This window comes from Polypterus senegalus, chromosome 3 (genome assembly GCF_016835505.1).
Source record: "Polypterus senegalus isolate Bchr_013 chromosome 3, ASM1683550v1, whole genome shotgun sequence".
Classification (NCBI taxonomy): domain Eukaryota; kingdom Metazoa; phylum Chordata; class Cladistia; order Polypteriformes; family Polypteridae; genus Polypterus; species Polypterus senegalus.
In genome coordinates this window covers 158442919-158460517 of record NC_053156.1, presented here as the reverse complement: position 1 = coordinate 158460517, position 17599 = coordinate 158442919, and the positions used below count along the sequence as shown (strand labels likewise).

The 17599-nt window shown below is 37.8% G+C and overlaps 1 protein-coding gene across 2 annotated transcripts in view; it reads left to right on the top strand.

Annotated features, from left to right (window-relative positions):
* rab10 (RAB10, member RAS oncogene family) overlaps positions 1-17599 on the top strand; it is a 102504-nt gene that overhangs the window by 37381 nt on the left and 47524 nt on the right. For both annotated transcript variants that reach the window (XM_039748130.1, XM_039748131.1), the window contains exon 2: positions 15519-15579. In XM_039748130.1, the coding sequence (XP_039604064.1) occupies positions 15519-15579 (61 nt within the window). The remainder of the gene's footprint in view (positions 1-15518; positions 15580-17599) is intronic.

The window sequence follows — 17599 nt, the reverse complement described above, 5'->3', positions numbered from 1 at the left end:
GACTGTAGCCAAATGCAAAACTAGTGAAGAAACAGTCAGAAAAGATGAGGAGGGAAAAATGTCAGTGGCCTCCACCTGTTAAACCATTCCTGTTTTGGGGGTCATCTCATTGTTGCCCCTCTAGTGCATCTGTTGTTAATTTCATTAACACCACAGCAGCTGAAACTGATTAACAACCCCCTCTGCTACTTAACTGACCAGATTAATATCCCATAAGTTTCATTGACTTTATGCTATACTCTGATTAAAAAGTGTTCCTTTAATTCTTTTGAGCAGTATATATAGATTATTATTATATTTTCCACATTAAACTATTGATTTTTGAAGGAAACAAAACTTGCATGTTTCAGTAAACATGCCTTCCTTGCTGTTCTCACATGCACATATATACACCGTGTACACATATAGATAGATAGATAGATACTACAATAGAAAAAATGCTAAGCAAATAACAATGCAGAAATGCAATTAATCTAAGATTCTAAGAATGAAAGTATGGAAATCCTTAATCATGTCCTACATATGAATTGATGCAAGGATTAGGGCGCTTCATCAATTCATCATTTCCATCCTTAGGCATGCATTCAAAACTCTGTGTACATCCGGGAGCAGTGATAAAAATGGGTTGAAAAGTCTATATGGGCTGCACTTCAGTCTGTATGTTCCTACTGATTACTAAGGCCACATTTATCCTGCAGTTAAGTAACTGTTTTAAGTTTAGGTTCTAATCTTTTGTATGCTGAAATAAATTTTGCAAGCATTTCAAATCTGGTGTCTTTTCATCAATTGTGATTCGAGGGATGCTCTGATCAGTGTTTTTTTTTTGTTTGGCAATACCAATCACTGATTTAAAGTTACTAGAATTGTGCAGTTTTGATTCCAATACTAATTCTGATTTGTTTTCTTTATTCTTTAAATTTTTTTTTAAACACTAAGTTTCTGCATAACCAGCCACAGAGACACTTGTTTCCTATATTAAAGTGGCATTTTTATAATGAAGCTGCAGACTACAAGTGTTACCTCTTCATTTTTATTAACAAAATTAAATCCTTTAAGCTTTTTGTTAAGTGACCATAAAATGCTTAAATAAATAAATTCCTGTTAAAATTAGGGATGCTCCAATCAGGTTTTGGGGCCGATACCAATTACTGATACCATGTTATTGGATCGGCTGACTCTGATTTCCCCTACCTTTATCTCTTTTAAAAACCCTTGGAGTATTTTTTATGGTGGGTGGCGTATCAATACTTAGACCATCCCCCAAGTTGGAAGACCAGCTGCAGGGTTGGATACAGTTTGTCATACCCAAACGTTAATGTCCACACAGTTTTTTTTGCAGCCTTTGTCAATTTTCATAAAAAGTTTCACTCTGTTGATCAAGCTGCCATGTAGGACACCCTGAGAATTTGTGGGATCCCTCATAGTTGCTGGATATTTTGGCTGGCCAGAATGGAGGCAGAACCTCTGCATCTCCCAGTTGAGCCTGGGGTTCGTCAGGCGTGTTTCTTTGCTCCTATTCTGTTCAGAGCTTGAATGGACTATTTGTTGGGCAGAGTTGTGGGGTGCAGTTGCTGTTAGGCATCTGTTGTTGAAGATTCACAGATCTTGACTTTGCTGACAATGCTCTGAATGGGGCTTCTGAGAGACTGAGTGCAGAGTCTGAGTTTATGGGATTGCGAGTGTCATGGATATAAACCAAGATCCAGGCCTTTTGGGCACAGCAGTGTGTCTTTCTGTGGATGGAATGTCTCATCAAGGGGTTTACTTACCTTAGTACAGTAGAGACATTCATATCTCTAGTGACTCTTACTATGAAGTCAGTAGACAGATTGGGATAGTGTGGGGGCGGTTGGGGTTATGAGGGTACTGGAAAGGGTTGAGTGGTGTTCTCAATATCTCTGCAAGACTTTAGAGTGCTGATGCTTCCTGTTTTGCTGTATGGTTGTGAAATATGGATGCTATTCAGTGAGCTGAGATGAATACTGGACTCCTTCGGTACTGTGTCTCTTTCGAGAATCCTTGGTTTGACTTTATGTCGAACAAGAGGTTGCTCAAGGAGTCCCAAATGAGGCACATTACCTGCATTGTGAGGGAGTGTCACATGTGACACAGTTCCCCAAGGGTTTGCTGAGGACCCTAGTGGCTGGACCAGGCCAAGGTAATGCCCACATAACACTTGGCTGCAGCAGATAGATGGTAATTTCCAGAGGGTGGGACGGGAACAGGTGTGTGTTTGTGGTGTTGCCAACCGGGATCCCAAGCTATTCTGTCTTGTGGTGGGTGTTACAACATGCTGTAACCAAAAAAAAAATATTTTTCACCATTTGTCTAAGAAAAAAATATGTATTTTCCCACACTTGGTCTCAATTAATTAATTTTGGTAGGTAAATACTGCTTAAATGTAAATATACAGTATCTCACAAAAGTGAGTACACCCCTCACATTTTTGTAAATATTTTATTATATCTTTTCATGGGACAACACTGAAGATATGACACTTTGATACAATGTAAAGTAGTCAGTGTACAACTTTTATAACAGTGTAAATTTGATGTACCCTCAAAATAACTCAACACACAGCCATTAATGTCTAAACCGCTGGCATCAAAAGCGAGTACATCACTAAGTGAAAAATGTCCAAATTGTGCCCAAAGTGTCAGTATTTTGTGTGGCCACCGTTATTTTTCAGCACTGCCTTAACTCCCTTGGGCATAGAGTTCACTAGAGCTTCACAGGTTGCCACTGGAATCCTCTTCCACTCCTCCATGACAACATCATGGAGCTAGTGGATGTTAGAGACCTTGCGCTCCTCCACCTTCCGTTTTGAGGATGCCCCACAGATGCTCAATAGGGTTTATACTTGACATACTTGACCAGTCCAGTACCTTTACTCTGTTTCTTTTGCAAGGCAGTGGTCGCCTTGGAGGTGTGTTTGGGGTCGTTATCATGTTGGAATACTGCCCTGCAGCCCAGTTTCTGAAGGGAGGGGATCATGCTGTGCTTCAGTATGTCACAGTACATGTTGGCATTCATGGTTCCCTCAATGAACTGTAGCTCACCAGTGCACAACTCATGCAGCCCCAAGCCATGACACTCCCACCACCATGCTTGACTGTAGGCAAGACACACTTGTCTTTGTACTCCTCACCTGGTTGCCGCCACACTTGCTTGACACCATCTGAACCAAATAAGTTTACCTTGGTCTCATCAGACCACAGGACATGGTCTATCAGGCGGTTGTGGCAAGCACCCTCTTTTATGGGGTGGTGTGCATAAAGAAGAGGGATGCCTCATGCCTGGACAAACTGGTGAGGAAGGCAGGCTGTATTGTGGGCACAGAGCTGGACAGTTTGACATCTGTGGCAGAGCGATGGGCACTGAGCAGGCTCATCTCAATAATGGAAAATCCACTGCATCCACTAAACAGTATCATCACCAGACAGAGGAGCAGCTTCAGCGACAGACTGCTGTCACTGTCTGCTCCACAGACAGACTGAGGAGATTGTTCCTCCCCCACACTATGCAACTCTTCAATTCCACTCGGGGTGGGGGGGTAAACGTTAATATTATACAAAATGTATACAGGTGCTGGTCATAAAACTAGAATATCATGACAAAGTTGATTTATTTCAGTAATTCCATTCAAAAAGTGAAACTTGTATATTAGATTCATTCATTACACACAGACTGATGTATTTCAAATGTTTATTTCTTTTAATTTTGATGATTATAACTGACAACTAATGAAAGTCCCAAATTCAGTATCTAGTTTTGAACACTGCGCTACCGTGCCACCACCTGCTAGCTCAGCTACTGTAATTCCTTATGTTGAAGGAGCCCTAAATCTAAATTACTGTAAAGCTTATAAAAGCAGTTGCTGGAAAAGAAAATAGTTTTTTGTAACAAGCAAATTTGTGCATTACCTATCAAGACTTTTGTAGTGAAAACTAGCTGATTTAGATCAGTAGCCAATCGTTTGCAGCAATACTTAAAAAAACCTTTTTAAACTAAGTCAACAAGTTTACACATAAAATCAACACATTTGGGTAATAAACTACTAAGCCTATTGTTTAGTCAGTAGCAACGGCAAATCCGCCCCAACCCCCAAATTAATAATGTTGGCTGCTGTCGTACATACAAGCTCACTGACTATCTACACTCAGACATGGAGTGTCCGTTTTACTTACAGGACAAAAAGTTCTGAACTCCATGGCAAGAATATGTTTTCTATTTATTTGTGTAAGTTCTGACATAAATATGAAAGTAAAATAAAACAAAACCAACCATGTCACATGAAAAGTTAATAGTGATTTGATCTTTTGAGAGGAATCCACACCTCACAGGTATAAAAATTGTGGAAGAATACAAATGCTTAGATGGTGTTCATTGCTGGTCTTTTTTAAAATGACCAAATAGCATAATATTTGGTAGTGTTTTAGGTTCAAAAATGGCATGAATAAACGATTTTACAATGTGTGTGAAATTGCAAGATCAATACTCAACTGTCTTGGACGTATGTGGTAAGTTCTTTAGTAGTACATAATACTCAAAAGGATGCAACCTAAATATACACAACATTTTTTTCCTTACCAGCCACTGCTGTAGGGGATAACCCTGCAAAGGTGGGGGATTTTCCCAACCCAAAGGGTCTCCTGATCAGATGTTCTCAAGTCCTGTCTCAAAACTACATATTTTATTTTTGAAAACAGAAGTGAATATTTTGTGCATCTTTCAGCCAAACAAAGTAGTGGGAAACTGGTGTATTGCATCATGTAATGCTATAAATTACTTGCCTCGTCTGTGGCAAGTTTCAATGGATGGCTCTAATGTAAATTGGAAATTTTGTTTATTCTTTACAAGAACAATTGGACATCGAAAGCTGTAGACTTGGCATTATTAACCCTTGTGTGGGACCCCTTTTCAAAACTTAATCCCATCATGCCAATCATAGCAATCATTTGCATCACTGTCAACCATGAATACAGTCATCCCCACCCCCCAATTCCTCCATGCTCATCCAAAATCCAACAATAACTTTACTGTTCACGTACAATCCGTAATTTCATCAGACCGATCATTCTGATTTCTTTTCAAAATGGAATTGGGGACACAACAAATAAGTAGCTCTGTGTTTGTGGCTAATTTCCAGGAACAATCCAGTATGGCAAAGAAAATCTCTGCTCAGATGGCCTTAGAACTCATTTTAGAAGAGAGAGAAGACAATGTAGAAGGATTGTTCACTTTGGGATATGAAGAATACGAGGATCATATTTCTGTTAATAAGAAACAGTGAGTTTGAAAACGATGATAGATGGCTACAGCTAGACCGTGCCCTATGAACTCATGCCGTGCGCAGAGTATACAGTGCTTCATCATTATTGCTCTTTGGAACTGTGTAGTAGATAGTGTGGTGGCAAAGTGTAGAAAGTTAGTTGGACACTTCAAGCATAGTCCTGCTAATGCGTGTGTAATGGGACTCAAAAAGAGCCACTCATGCCCATGCGATGGAATGCCTCATTGTCAATGATTACACGACTGTTAAGAATGCCATGCGAGCAACCATCACCCACTAATTAAATCCTCCAGCAGTGCTGACCGATGGTGAATTTCACGAAATTTAGATGCTTGAAAATCTTCGAACCTTGCACGAAAGAATTTAAAATTTTTGTAACCTGTCATAACGGTCAGTTTTTCCAAAGAAATCTAGTAAAAATTTGTATCAATTTGCATTTTAGGAGCTTTTGTTCTATTTTATTTAAGTAATGCTGCCATATTTCAGTTGCATAATGATAACTTAATTATTTTATTATTTTTATTAGTACAGTACACACTAGCATTCAAAAGTTTGGAAATCACAGAAATTTGTTTTTGAAAGAATTTATACTTCATTTGTATATATCTACCACTGAACTGATTTAAAAATACAACCAAGACATTACTAAGGTTGCTGGCTGTTACTGATTGAGTTGACTAATTTATGTAAATTTTTTATACATGTATGACTGCAAGGCCCCATTTTTAACCTTCATTACTCCATTGTCCTAGAGCAAATGAAAGGATGCTGGAGAAGTGCTTCATGCTTTCTCTCAAGTATGGCAAAGGAAATGTTATGATGTGACATTGCTTTGATGATAGCAAGATGCAAGTCTTACTAAGAGTGCAAGGAATAATGAACCAGAAAAGTTATCACTTCATTTTAAAATATCATGCCATCTTTTGTGAATAGAACAATTTTATGAAATAAAAAGAATGCTGTAAAATTGTAAATGTATTGAATGTCATTTCTGATCAAGATAATTCCGCCTTACTATGAGTTCTTTCTAAAACTAAGAAATTTCTCAGTAGTTCCAAACTTGTAAATTCTGGTTTATGCATATCGTATGAGCTACATGCTTTCATTACAGATATGGGACATATTTGCTTGTGGGAGAAAAGTATGTGTCCTGCTCAATTATTTTGACCTGCCCTGTGTTATCTTCTGCATGTGATTAAGCTGTCTGATGATGATCCAGGCTATGTGATCCAGTTTAAGCAGAACTTCACTACTGGCCTGTCAAATATAAAAACACCCTGAACTTGTCCTGGCTGAAAATAGCAAGAGCACTTGACCCACACGTCAGACTGGAAATGCCTCTGAAAATCAGAGAGGGAGGGAGTTTAGGCAAGCTTAAGGGAAAGACTACAAAATACAACTCCTCAGACAGCAGAAAATTAAAATGTTTCTCTTGATCTGTACATTTGACTCAATTTATCATACAGTCGAAGTTGCTAACACATCTTTGGATCATTGCAAAGCAGAGCCCATTATTTAGATGGAGAACTGTCCTTTGCCGTGGTGGGCAAAGCATTCAGGTACTTGTGAGGATTGGGCACATCTCTCTCAAAAATACTTGGCATCTCCTGCATTGACTGTCCCACATGTGAGGCTTTTTTCACTGTCCGGTCATATTGTAAAGAAAAAATTGGGAATGGTCTCCCCTAGACATTCTCGTATAATCAGAAATTGGGATGCATAATTGAGGAGTAAACCACAAGACAATGATTATATTTTTATATTATGTACATTAAAGAACCACCAACAACAAATTTAATCAAGTGAATAAGATTTTGAACAATTATTATAAAAGTAAAGTTAAATAAATCAGACTCTGCAGCTGCATGAATTAAAGGTAAAGTACCACTTCCGGTTAATGGGAATAGCCCAAAAGTTGATAGAAATGGAAATAGCCCAAAAGTTGATAGAATCTGTTTTATCCCTAATACTTGTATGCAAAATTTGGTTGACCTAAGTGAAAGCGTACTCAAGTTATCGTGTTTACATACACACACAAGCACACAGAAAGACATAATTCTAAAAATGACATTTTCAGACTCTGGGAGGTCTAAAACATCAAAATTCATCAAAATCTCGACTTCGAATCTTTGGACAATTGCAATACTTTATCTATACTTCGTATACGAGAAAGTATAAAAGGGCTGCATTCTCTGTTGAAAGTGCGGACAGGTATGTTGGTCTAAGCAGCTAGCTTAATAACAAGAAATGACTTGACTTTTATGTTTTTGAGGTTTTTTAAATGAATTTATTAAAAGCAAATAACATTCCATACAGTAAAGTCAAACTTAGCAAAACTAAATTTATTTCAGCTCCCACCCAAGGGGCAGGAAGGGTGGTTTTAACTCTTGACACAATAAAGTATACTGTATAATTTACTATGATACAGATTATACTAAATAATAAAGTATAAAATATGTTTTTTAAAAAATAGATTGTTTCCCAGCCCTTATTTATTTATTTAAAGAGCTTCTGTAAAAAGTCAAATTTCCCCAGAAGACAAATTTCTATCATTCCATCCATCCATCCTAACTTAAACTACAATTTCATGCATACATTCTTCACCAGATCTAAATAAGTAGAAAACAAAAACTAGAGAAGAAGTATAGAATAATTCTATTATTTTACCTTACAGAGGTTTCTGTCATACCCAAAAACTTATTTCAGTGCATCCATAATCCATACCCCTTCACCTGGGCTCACCTTCCAACACTTGAGTTGATTCATTTTCATAAGGGGTCCCTGGGTAGGGGCCCAGCAGGTCCATTTGCATTGTTTATCAGGAAACTATTAACTGAAAACAATAAAGAGCAAAATTTTAAAGCAGATCATACGAGGCTTATGACATATTTAAGTTAGTAAAAATTAAAAAGTAGATAAATGAACATAGACAGTGTTTGCAGACATACTTGTTAAGTGTTGTGGTTGGGAAACAGTTCTCTACGAGTATACAGACAGGATTCAACTCAAAGGGGCCTTTTTTCTCCTTTACAGGTGCAGCAAAGTATACTAAAGGTGGGCCGAATATTTTTGATTATGCCTCATTGTTTTAAGGATTATGGTTCAAGCCAAGCAAGACCAAGATCAATTGAGTGATATAGGGATGCTCTGATTTATTGCCTAATTTTCACTAAATAAAAAGAGTACTTAATCAGCGATCAGTAAAATGGCTGATCAAAAAAATGATCTTTTCAGCCCCTGCTTTTCCTAAGTATTACGGTACTTAAGTTTTTTGCAGCCGAGTTCCTGTAGCGTATACAAAGAGTGGCAAGTTGAGGTTTGTTGCTGTTCAGTCCAAATTTATAATTACACCTCAAGAATTACAAATGTCCAGCTCATGCACTGAAGAAAAATGCACCTTTATAAATGTAGTAAATGTATATTTTAACAGTAAAAAGCTGTAGTTCAATTGATAATTTAAAACATTTAAAACCTATAAGTACAAGTGTTTAATTGCCAATATAAATTAATTGATTGTGTAAGAATAAATAAATAAATACAGGTAGTACCAAGTTACGGACATCCGACATACGAACAATTCATACTTATGAACGGGGCCACAGCTGCTCCTTCATCTGTCTCGGGGACGCGACACAGGCTCCTCACTAATTGCTGCTCTGCCATGTTCAGCCTGGGGATGCTGCAAGTGGTGGCTGGAGGGGGGCGGTTTTGCTGCTCGTGCAGTGTAGTGTCCCTCGGGCAGCTCCTTTTAATGAATGGGGCGGTGGGGGCCCCACCCCATTCATTCTCAGAGGCCGGCTTGGTGTGTGACAAGCAGTGATCCGTGGTCCATAGTCACTGGGGCCGCAGCTACCGTGATACCCCCAAAATAAGACCTACTCCAAAAATAATAGCCCTAGCATGATTTTCAGGCTGTTCTATAATATAAACCCTCGTCAAGATTGTCACCTGAAAAGTAAGGCGCCATAAGATGCGACGTGTGTGCCCAAAACATCCTTAATTCTGCGGACACCTTGCCACAATATCTCTGAAAAGGATGTTTAATGCTTGCATCCATCAATTAGGGGATGCGCCCATTTCAGCAGCATCGGAGAAGAAATAAACAACATCCCTGGACAGGGCATCGGCTCATCGCAAGGTGAACACAAGCACACACATACATTAGCATCAACAATTTCCCAAACCTTCATGTCTTTGGATGGAAAACTGAGCACACTGGAAACTCACCTGGAAGACAAGCAAACTCCAGGCAGGGATCACAAGTAACATGACTCCCTGCGAGACAGCAGCGCTACCACTTTGCCACCCCCATATATGTAACTATTAATAGTATTCATTATTTAAACAAAGTTAACGATTTATCTGTAAAATGTAACACACATATTTTAATGCATTTCATCATGTATAATAAATCTAAGAATTCTAAATGTGCAGAGAGCTGGAATATCCTAAATTTTATGTGTTCTGTGTGGTGATCTATTACTGCTGGACGCTGCTGTCAGGTCAGGAGGAAAAACCAAAAAAAAGCGAGTAGAGATTAACAACTGGGTCGGTTTTAAAATGACGTTTACGACAGTCTACTTTAATGATAAAATGAGGTTAAAGTGAACATTTCGATTTTAAATCCGAAATTTCCACTTTCATTATGTCCTTATTTTTTTTTCTCTGTGGCTCAAAAACACTGCCGTACATTCTGATGGTACAAGGTACCCAAAAAAAAAAAAAAATCTGCACAGAAGATGGTATATGAGACTTTTAAAATATATTTTGTCTTTACTTTGGGCAGTATGTGACTCTTGAATATAAATGCACCACGAATGCATTTGTATGTCGCATTTTGCTTCATTACATCGAACCATTCATCAAACATTGAAGCATGCACATCAAGCCTATAAGATCCTAAAGGAGGCTGGAACCGCCCCTCGCCTCCCCCATTCATTCTCAATAGCAAGCCTGCTTGTACTTTTACGTGCATAGCAAAGAACTAATCAATGAAGACCTTATGTAGAACAGTAGATGATAGCATTCAGTTGAAGAAAACCAGAACCTAGGGACTCCAACAAAAAAGTTTTCTACAAAAGAGTTAGCTGATGCATTTCGTCTCATCGAAGCAGGAATGGCAAGGCTATTTATGATGAGAAAAAACAAAAGCTCCATGCAGACCTCCCTTGATGCCTAATTTAAGAGACCAGTCCCATCCTCTTCATCATGTCCATCATGTCCTACCAACATTATTTAAGGCTGTACTGTATTTGAAAATGTTTAAGCATTTACTGTGCATGCACAGAAAGGTCAAAATAAAAAATATGTTGAGACAAACATCTGTCCAAATTGCATTTATTAAAATAATGTACCTGTTCCGATTTACATAAAAATTCAACTTAAGAACAAACCTACAGTCCCTATCTCGTATGTAACCCGGGGACTGCCTGTATGTACTTTTTTAATTAAGCCTTGTTTCAGGTTCAGATACATTAGAGAAAAAACTTAAACAATATGACAGCTTGTAATTATGAGAAGTATTTTCTTTTATGCCGTATTTTATTATGGATACTTATTTGTTTATACAGTGATCCCTCGCTATATCACACTTAGACTTTCGCGGCTTCACTCTATCGCGATTTTTTTCTCATACACGCTTACGTCACTACGCATGCGCTTTCTGAGAACTTTTATCTAAGCCCTACAATGGCTCCTAAACGTGCTGCTTTTTCTAAGCATTCTGACAATAAAACTAAGCGCCGGAGGAAGATGCTTACTATCCAGGAGAAGGTGAAACTCTTGGATATGATTAAAGATGGCAATACCATACAAAAGCCTCCTCACGCATATGAAAAGACAGCGGCAGCAACTGCCTATCAAGATGTTCATCAGTCGCGCACCCAGACACCCACTGCCTACTCCTAGTACTTCTTCACTGAAGACAAAAACGCACCTGCTGAAGATACTGCACTACCTCTGAAGACTCTCCTACTGAGGTCATGCCTTCATAGGTTAGTGGCTGTGTGCAATTAAATGTACAGTACAATAATCTACTATATAAAAGCGTTCGGGATTGTCCTTCTGTCCCGTGAGTGCAAAGTGTAGCGGTATTCCGCTTATTACAGACTTCCTACTTGCGGCTTGAGGTACGAAGCAACGCGATGTGAGCAGAATTCTGCTGCACTCATCGTTCCCTTGCTTTTGTGCGCGATGCGCTGGAAAAATAGACAAAATTTTGTCTCTGGAAGTAATTAATGTTGATGGAGTACAAATGCCTCACCGCGTAGTAAATATCAGGGGAGATGGTGCTTGCTTATTCTCATCTATAGCTTATTTAGTGCATGAAACTCCGTCTTTAGCGGTACAGATTCGGGCTGACATTGTACGACTTTGGACAGGCACTTGAAGGGATAAAAAAAAAAACGTAGGTTTTCGGGAGATGTTATGAATGGGCACTTTGATGTTCTCATTCCCTACACTTACATGCCTGATGTACACATGAAGCGCACAAAAATTGAGGATAAAAGTCGGTTGCCTTAAAAGGTGAGTGCGCCTAGTAATATGATATTTGTAACGTCTAATATGTCTTATTTTCTCTTATTTTGTCTAATATATTGGGTAATACGAGTGTAATGGTGACTAAAGGGTGTTATTTCATGTCTAGAGGGCTCTAATAATGTTAAACGTATTTAGAAGGTCATAAACAGGTTTTCTATCCTCTACGAAAATATTCGATTTATAAATAAAGAATCCTACTTCGCGAAAATTCATTTATCACGGTAGAGTCTGGAACGGATTAACCATTATAAGCGAGGGTTCACTGTATGTTTTATTAGTTAAATTATGTACTTTAAAGAAATTGTATTTCAGCATTTTTATGGTCACTGAACAATAATCCTACAGAATTTTATTTTGTTAATAAAAAAATGAACAGTTTACCACCTATGGTCTATAGTTTAATTTTAAAAATATACTGTAATATAGGAGTGTAGGCTTTTATGCATCTGGTAATAAAGGATAAAGGAAAATAAATGTGAATCAGCAGTTCAAATAACATGAAATAGGTGATTGGTATCTGTCTTAAAAAAAAAAGAAAAAAAAAAAGTGAAGCATCAATAGTTTTGGCTGTGTTAGCTGAAATGTGCATTGCTGAAATAAAAAAATTATGGAATTATGAGAACATCTTATGATGAACAAGTCAAGGGTTCTAGGTCTTAGTATGAGTTGGAACTGGGTGAGATTCTGTTCAGTCTTTAAAGTGTACTGGAGAAATATTTAAAAAAAAAAAAAAAATGTTCCACAGAAATTGGGTTGAAATAACCGACTCAGAATATGTTGTGGATGGGAATGGCTGAAAGTCTTATTAATTAAGATAAGCTAACAATGCAAAATTATGAAAAGGCTAAGAGTGAAATGAATTTGCAAAAGCAGATCTGTAAATTACTACAGCATTGCATAGCATGCCTGGAGTAACATGATGCCAAAATTAGTACAAGGTAAAACAAACAACTATTGTTTTACAGTTAGTTGTCAGCTCTTGCCTTTGAACAAGACCTTTTCAATTAAATTCAAGTTATATTTAATAGTGTAATTTGATCCAGCAGCTCTATTGTGCATAACAGTCAGGGGATATTATTGGTTGGACGCTACCAATAAGTAACATTTATTGTCCGTTAGGGTTGTGCAACATACCTGGGACTGAAATTTTGAAAACTGAGCACTGCCAGCATTTCGTTAATTTTACTACCATAATTAAATGTTAGTTTTTTAAGCACTTTGTGCTTAGTCCATTTATTAACTACTCCAACACTTTTCAAATGTACAGTGCATCCGAAAAGTATTCACAGCGCATCACTTTTTCCACATTTTCTAATGTTACAGCCTTATTCCAAAATGGATTAAATTCATTTTTTTTTCCTCGGAATTCTACACACAACACCCCATAATGACAACGTGAAAAAAGTTTACTTGAGATTTTTGCAGATTTATTAAAAAAATGGAGACAGCACATGTACATAACTATTCACAGCCTTTGCCATGAAGTTTAAAATTGAGCTCAGGTGCATCCTGTTTCCCCTGATCATCCTTGAGATGTTTCTGCAGATTAATTGGAGTCCACCTGTGGTAAATTCAGTTGATTGGACATGATTTGGAAAGGCACACACCTGTCTATATAAGGTCCCACAGTTGACAGTTCATGTCAGAGCACAAACCAAGCATGAAGTCAAAGGAATTGTCTGTAGACTTCCGAGACAGGATTGTCTCGAATCACAAATCTGGGGAAGGTTACAGAAAAATTTCTGCTGCTTTGAAGGTCCCAATGAGCACAATGGCCTCCATCATCCGTAAGTGAAAGAAGTTCGAAACCACCAGGACTCTTCCTAGAGCTCGCCGGCCATCTGAACTGAGCAATCGGTGGACAAGGGCCTTAGTCAGGGAGGTGACCAAGAACCCGATGGTCACTCTGTTAGAGGTTCAGAGGTCCTCCTGTGGAGAGAGGAGAACCTTCCAGAAGGATAACTATCTCTGCAGCAATCTGCCAATCAGGCCTGTATGTTAAAGTTTACAGACGGAAGCCACTCCTTAGTAAAAGGCACATGGCAGCCCGCCTGGAGTTTGCCAAAAGGCACCTGAGGGACTCTCAGACCATGAGAAACAAAATTCTTTGGTCAAATGAGACAAAGATTGAACTCTTTGGTGTGAATACCAGGCGTCACATTTGGCGGAAACCAGGCATCGCTCATCACCAGGCCAATGCCATCTCTACAGTGAAGTATGGTGGTGGCAGCATCATGCTGTGGGATGTTTTTCAGCAGCAGGAACTGGGAGACTAGTCAGGATAAAGAGAAAGATGAGTGCAGCAATGTACAGAAACATCCTGGATGAAAGCGCTCTGGAGCAGGTTCTTGACCTCAGACTGGGGCGATGGTTCATCTTTCAGCAGGACAATGACCCTAAGCACACAGTCAAGATATCAAAGGAGTAGCTTCAGGACAACTCTGTGAATGTCCTTGAGTGGCCCAGCCAGAACCCAGACTTGAATCTGATTGAACATCTCTGGAGAGATCTTAAAATGGCTGTGCAACGACGCTTCCCAACCAACCTGATAGAGCTTTAGAGGTGCTGCAAAGAGGAATTTTTTTTATTTTTAATAAATTTGCAAAAACCTCAAGTAAACTTTTTTCACATTTTCATTATGGGGTGTTGTGTGTAGAATTCTGAGGAAAAAAATGAATTTAATCAATTTTGGAATAAAGCTGTAACATAACAAAATGTGGGAAAAGTGATGCTCTCTGAATACTTTCCGTATGCACTGTATATATTAAAAAAACACGATGGAGGCTCCAAGGAGGACTGCTGTTTGTATTGATTGGAATGCAGCAACCTTATGAAAATACTTTAGAATAATACATATATATTTTCTCACGCTCACAAACTACTGAGCTATTATTAACAATATTACCTGCATATTTCAAATAGATTTTTTTTCATTCTGAGTGGGGATGATGATGATGGTGGTGGCGTCTACTACCCCTTTGAAGCATTGAGCAAGAATTCATCATATAAAGTATCATGTCATCAGCACATGATTCTTTTCTATTTTTAAACACTAATCAAAAAGGTTTGCCATTTAATTTACCTGCTGAACAGTTCACCACTGTAGCTAGATGTGAATTCTCCAGACCAATAGCTAAGTATGTCTGGCATGGAAAGGGCACTTTTTTTTTTAACAAAGAAGAACTGAGCGTGGCGGTGGGTTTTGTGTTCTACTTTATGTTGAAGGGAAGTAGGAGAGGGATACTTGCAACATTTGTAGTTTAGTCTAGTTTCTGTCACAGTCTCTCTAAAGAAGTATTGTTTTTAGGTAGCCTGTTGTTATTTGCATACAGTTACTAAAGCCTTTCTGTTGGTTTTCCCTTTTTTCTTACTATGTCCTTGTAATTTTTTTTTGTCCGCATGGTTCACTCTGTACTACCTTATCCTCTGCACCAATTGTTCCCTAATTACTTGATTGCACTGCAAAGATCAGAAGAATTGAGCCCAGTATTACACCCGAAGTTATCAGTAATTTAAATGTGTAATATTTTTGTTTACAAATTTTAATTCTGGATAAACATAAATGTATAATGAAAGTGAGTTTTAAGAGTAGCTGTATAAATGTTGAGAAACTTTGTGGTTGAATAAGTAGCAGGATTCCTTAAACTTTTGACAATACAATACCTCTTGTTCTTTGCTTCTACAGGTATTGATTTTAAGATCAAAACAGTTGAACTTCAGGGAAAGAAGATTAAGTTACAAATTTGGTAAGTATTCATTTTGCATTCTGTAAAATTTCATTTTATAGAATGTGAAATTGGTTGAATAAATTGTGTCATGTGTTGGGTTAGCTTATGATTGTTTTTGTAATATTTGGCCCTGGCAAGGTAGTTAAATACATAATTTTTAGATATTACTGCATGTATGTATAATAAAATACCTCCTTTTGTATTATAAAAATGGGTGTTAGATTATACATTTTAAAAATTATTTTAAAAGTGGAGTATGATAGATATTGCTTGATGCTAGTTGAAATCACATGTCAAGAGGATCAAAGTGAATTTGTGGATATCTAACTTTAAACATTCAGTTCTTTTGCATTCTGTTTGAACAATTTAGGTATACTGTATTTGCAAAGGTTGGATTAATGGAAAATGCAGGGTGCTGTTTTAATTTTCCAATAAGTAAAAACAAAGGACAAATATACGGTTAATTGCACATGTATCCTTTAAAGTTTTACTTTATATAACAATGCTTCCTCTCTGTTTCTCCTGTAAGGCCTTGAAGCAGAGAAACCACAGCAACTGCCATGTACCCACCCTTTTTAAATGGTTAAAAGCCATACAGAAAGATGTATTCTATGTGTAGTGTTCATGGAGCCTTCCTAATCATATGTAACCTGACTTTTATTTATATATTTTTTATGAAGTTAACTGTTTGCTTTTTGTATTTGAATTTCCAGCTTCAAATGAGAGATAACATCAGGCAATCGAGCACTAAAAATGTTACACATTTTATTCTCTAATACAAGTATGTAAATAACATTATGGTATAGTGAAACTTTTACTTTGATACCTCCAATGTACCTGATGGCAGCACAAGGAAAACCATAGTATCACTGAACCTAAATGCCTTCTAAAAATTTTAACAAGCTTAACTCCTCTTTTACAAATTGAGTAACATGTATGTTTTTATAACTGCTTTGCTGGATTGCTTGTTCAATGGTCAGGTGTTGTAGAAGTGGTGTTCAGTTGTTGTGGTGTTGGCCTTGGTAAGTCGTGTAACACAGTAGTCGGCATACTTTTTACCCCAAGGGTCAGTAATAAAACTTAACTCGCCTTAGGGGGCCAGATAACTTGGTTTCTCACAAAACCATTAATGAAATGTGTATGTTTCTCTGCTGATAGTCGTCAGTATCTGGTGTTAATTTGGACACAGTAATCCACAGGTGTTCATGCTTCCATACATAGTGCAGTGGGGCAAAATGAAGCAGGCTGCTTAAGATGCCAACTGGGTAAATTCCCACTACACTACCAAGACTATTCTTTGGATAACCTGAGGCTTCTCGCTCTAATAACAAACCGTACTCTTTACAAGTTGTACATTTTTCCCAACAACAAAATTAACCAACAAACAGTAGACTGGAAGGTAAAATCAAACTCGGTTATATTGTAAATCGAAAAGACAAACAAATATTCAATAATGTAGATATGTGTGTGCAAAATACCACTGTCCCAATGACACCAGTGACCAAGCACTATATAAAACACAAATATATAAATATTTGCAAAAAACCCTCCCTTGCCCCTAAACAATGAATAAAAACACGGAACACAAATACAAACACAGATTAGTTAAACACAGCAATTGAAATGTGGTGAAAAATAAGTCCAAAATTAAAGTCCGGCCAGTATTGATACTGGCTGTAGTATTGCGCTCCTTCCCAAAAACGACCTCACTGTGAAAGTCTTGGCTATGGCTGGTATGAATCTGAACCCCGGCATTTCTTGGTTCTGGCTGTCATGATGATGAATTGGATGTTGAAAAAGCAAGCAGTGGAATGATGCAATAAATGGCAGTGATGAGTTTGTAAATGAATGGGCAAATTGTCTTCTTTCTCCTCTTGATTTCTCTCCTCTTTCTCTTCGCCTCTCCCTTGCCTTTCAGTCCTCTCGTTTAAATGCAGAATGTCCCAGATGTAACTGGTAGATCCAATAGGTGATTTCCGTCTCAGGTTGCAGTTACCCTCCATCATCCGTTTCCTTTTCACTTACGGGGACAAAATTT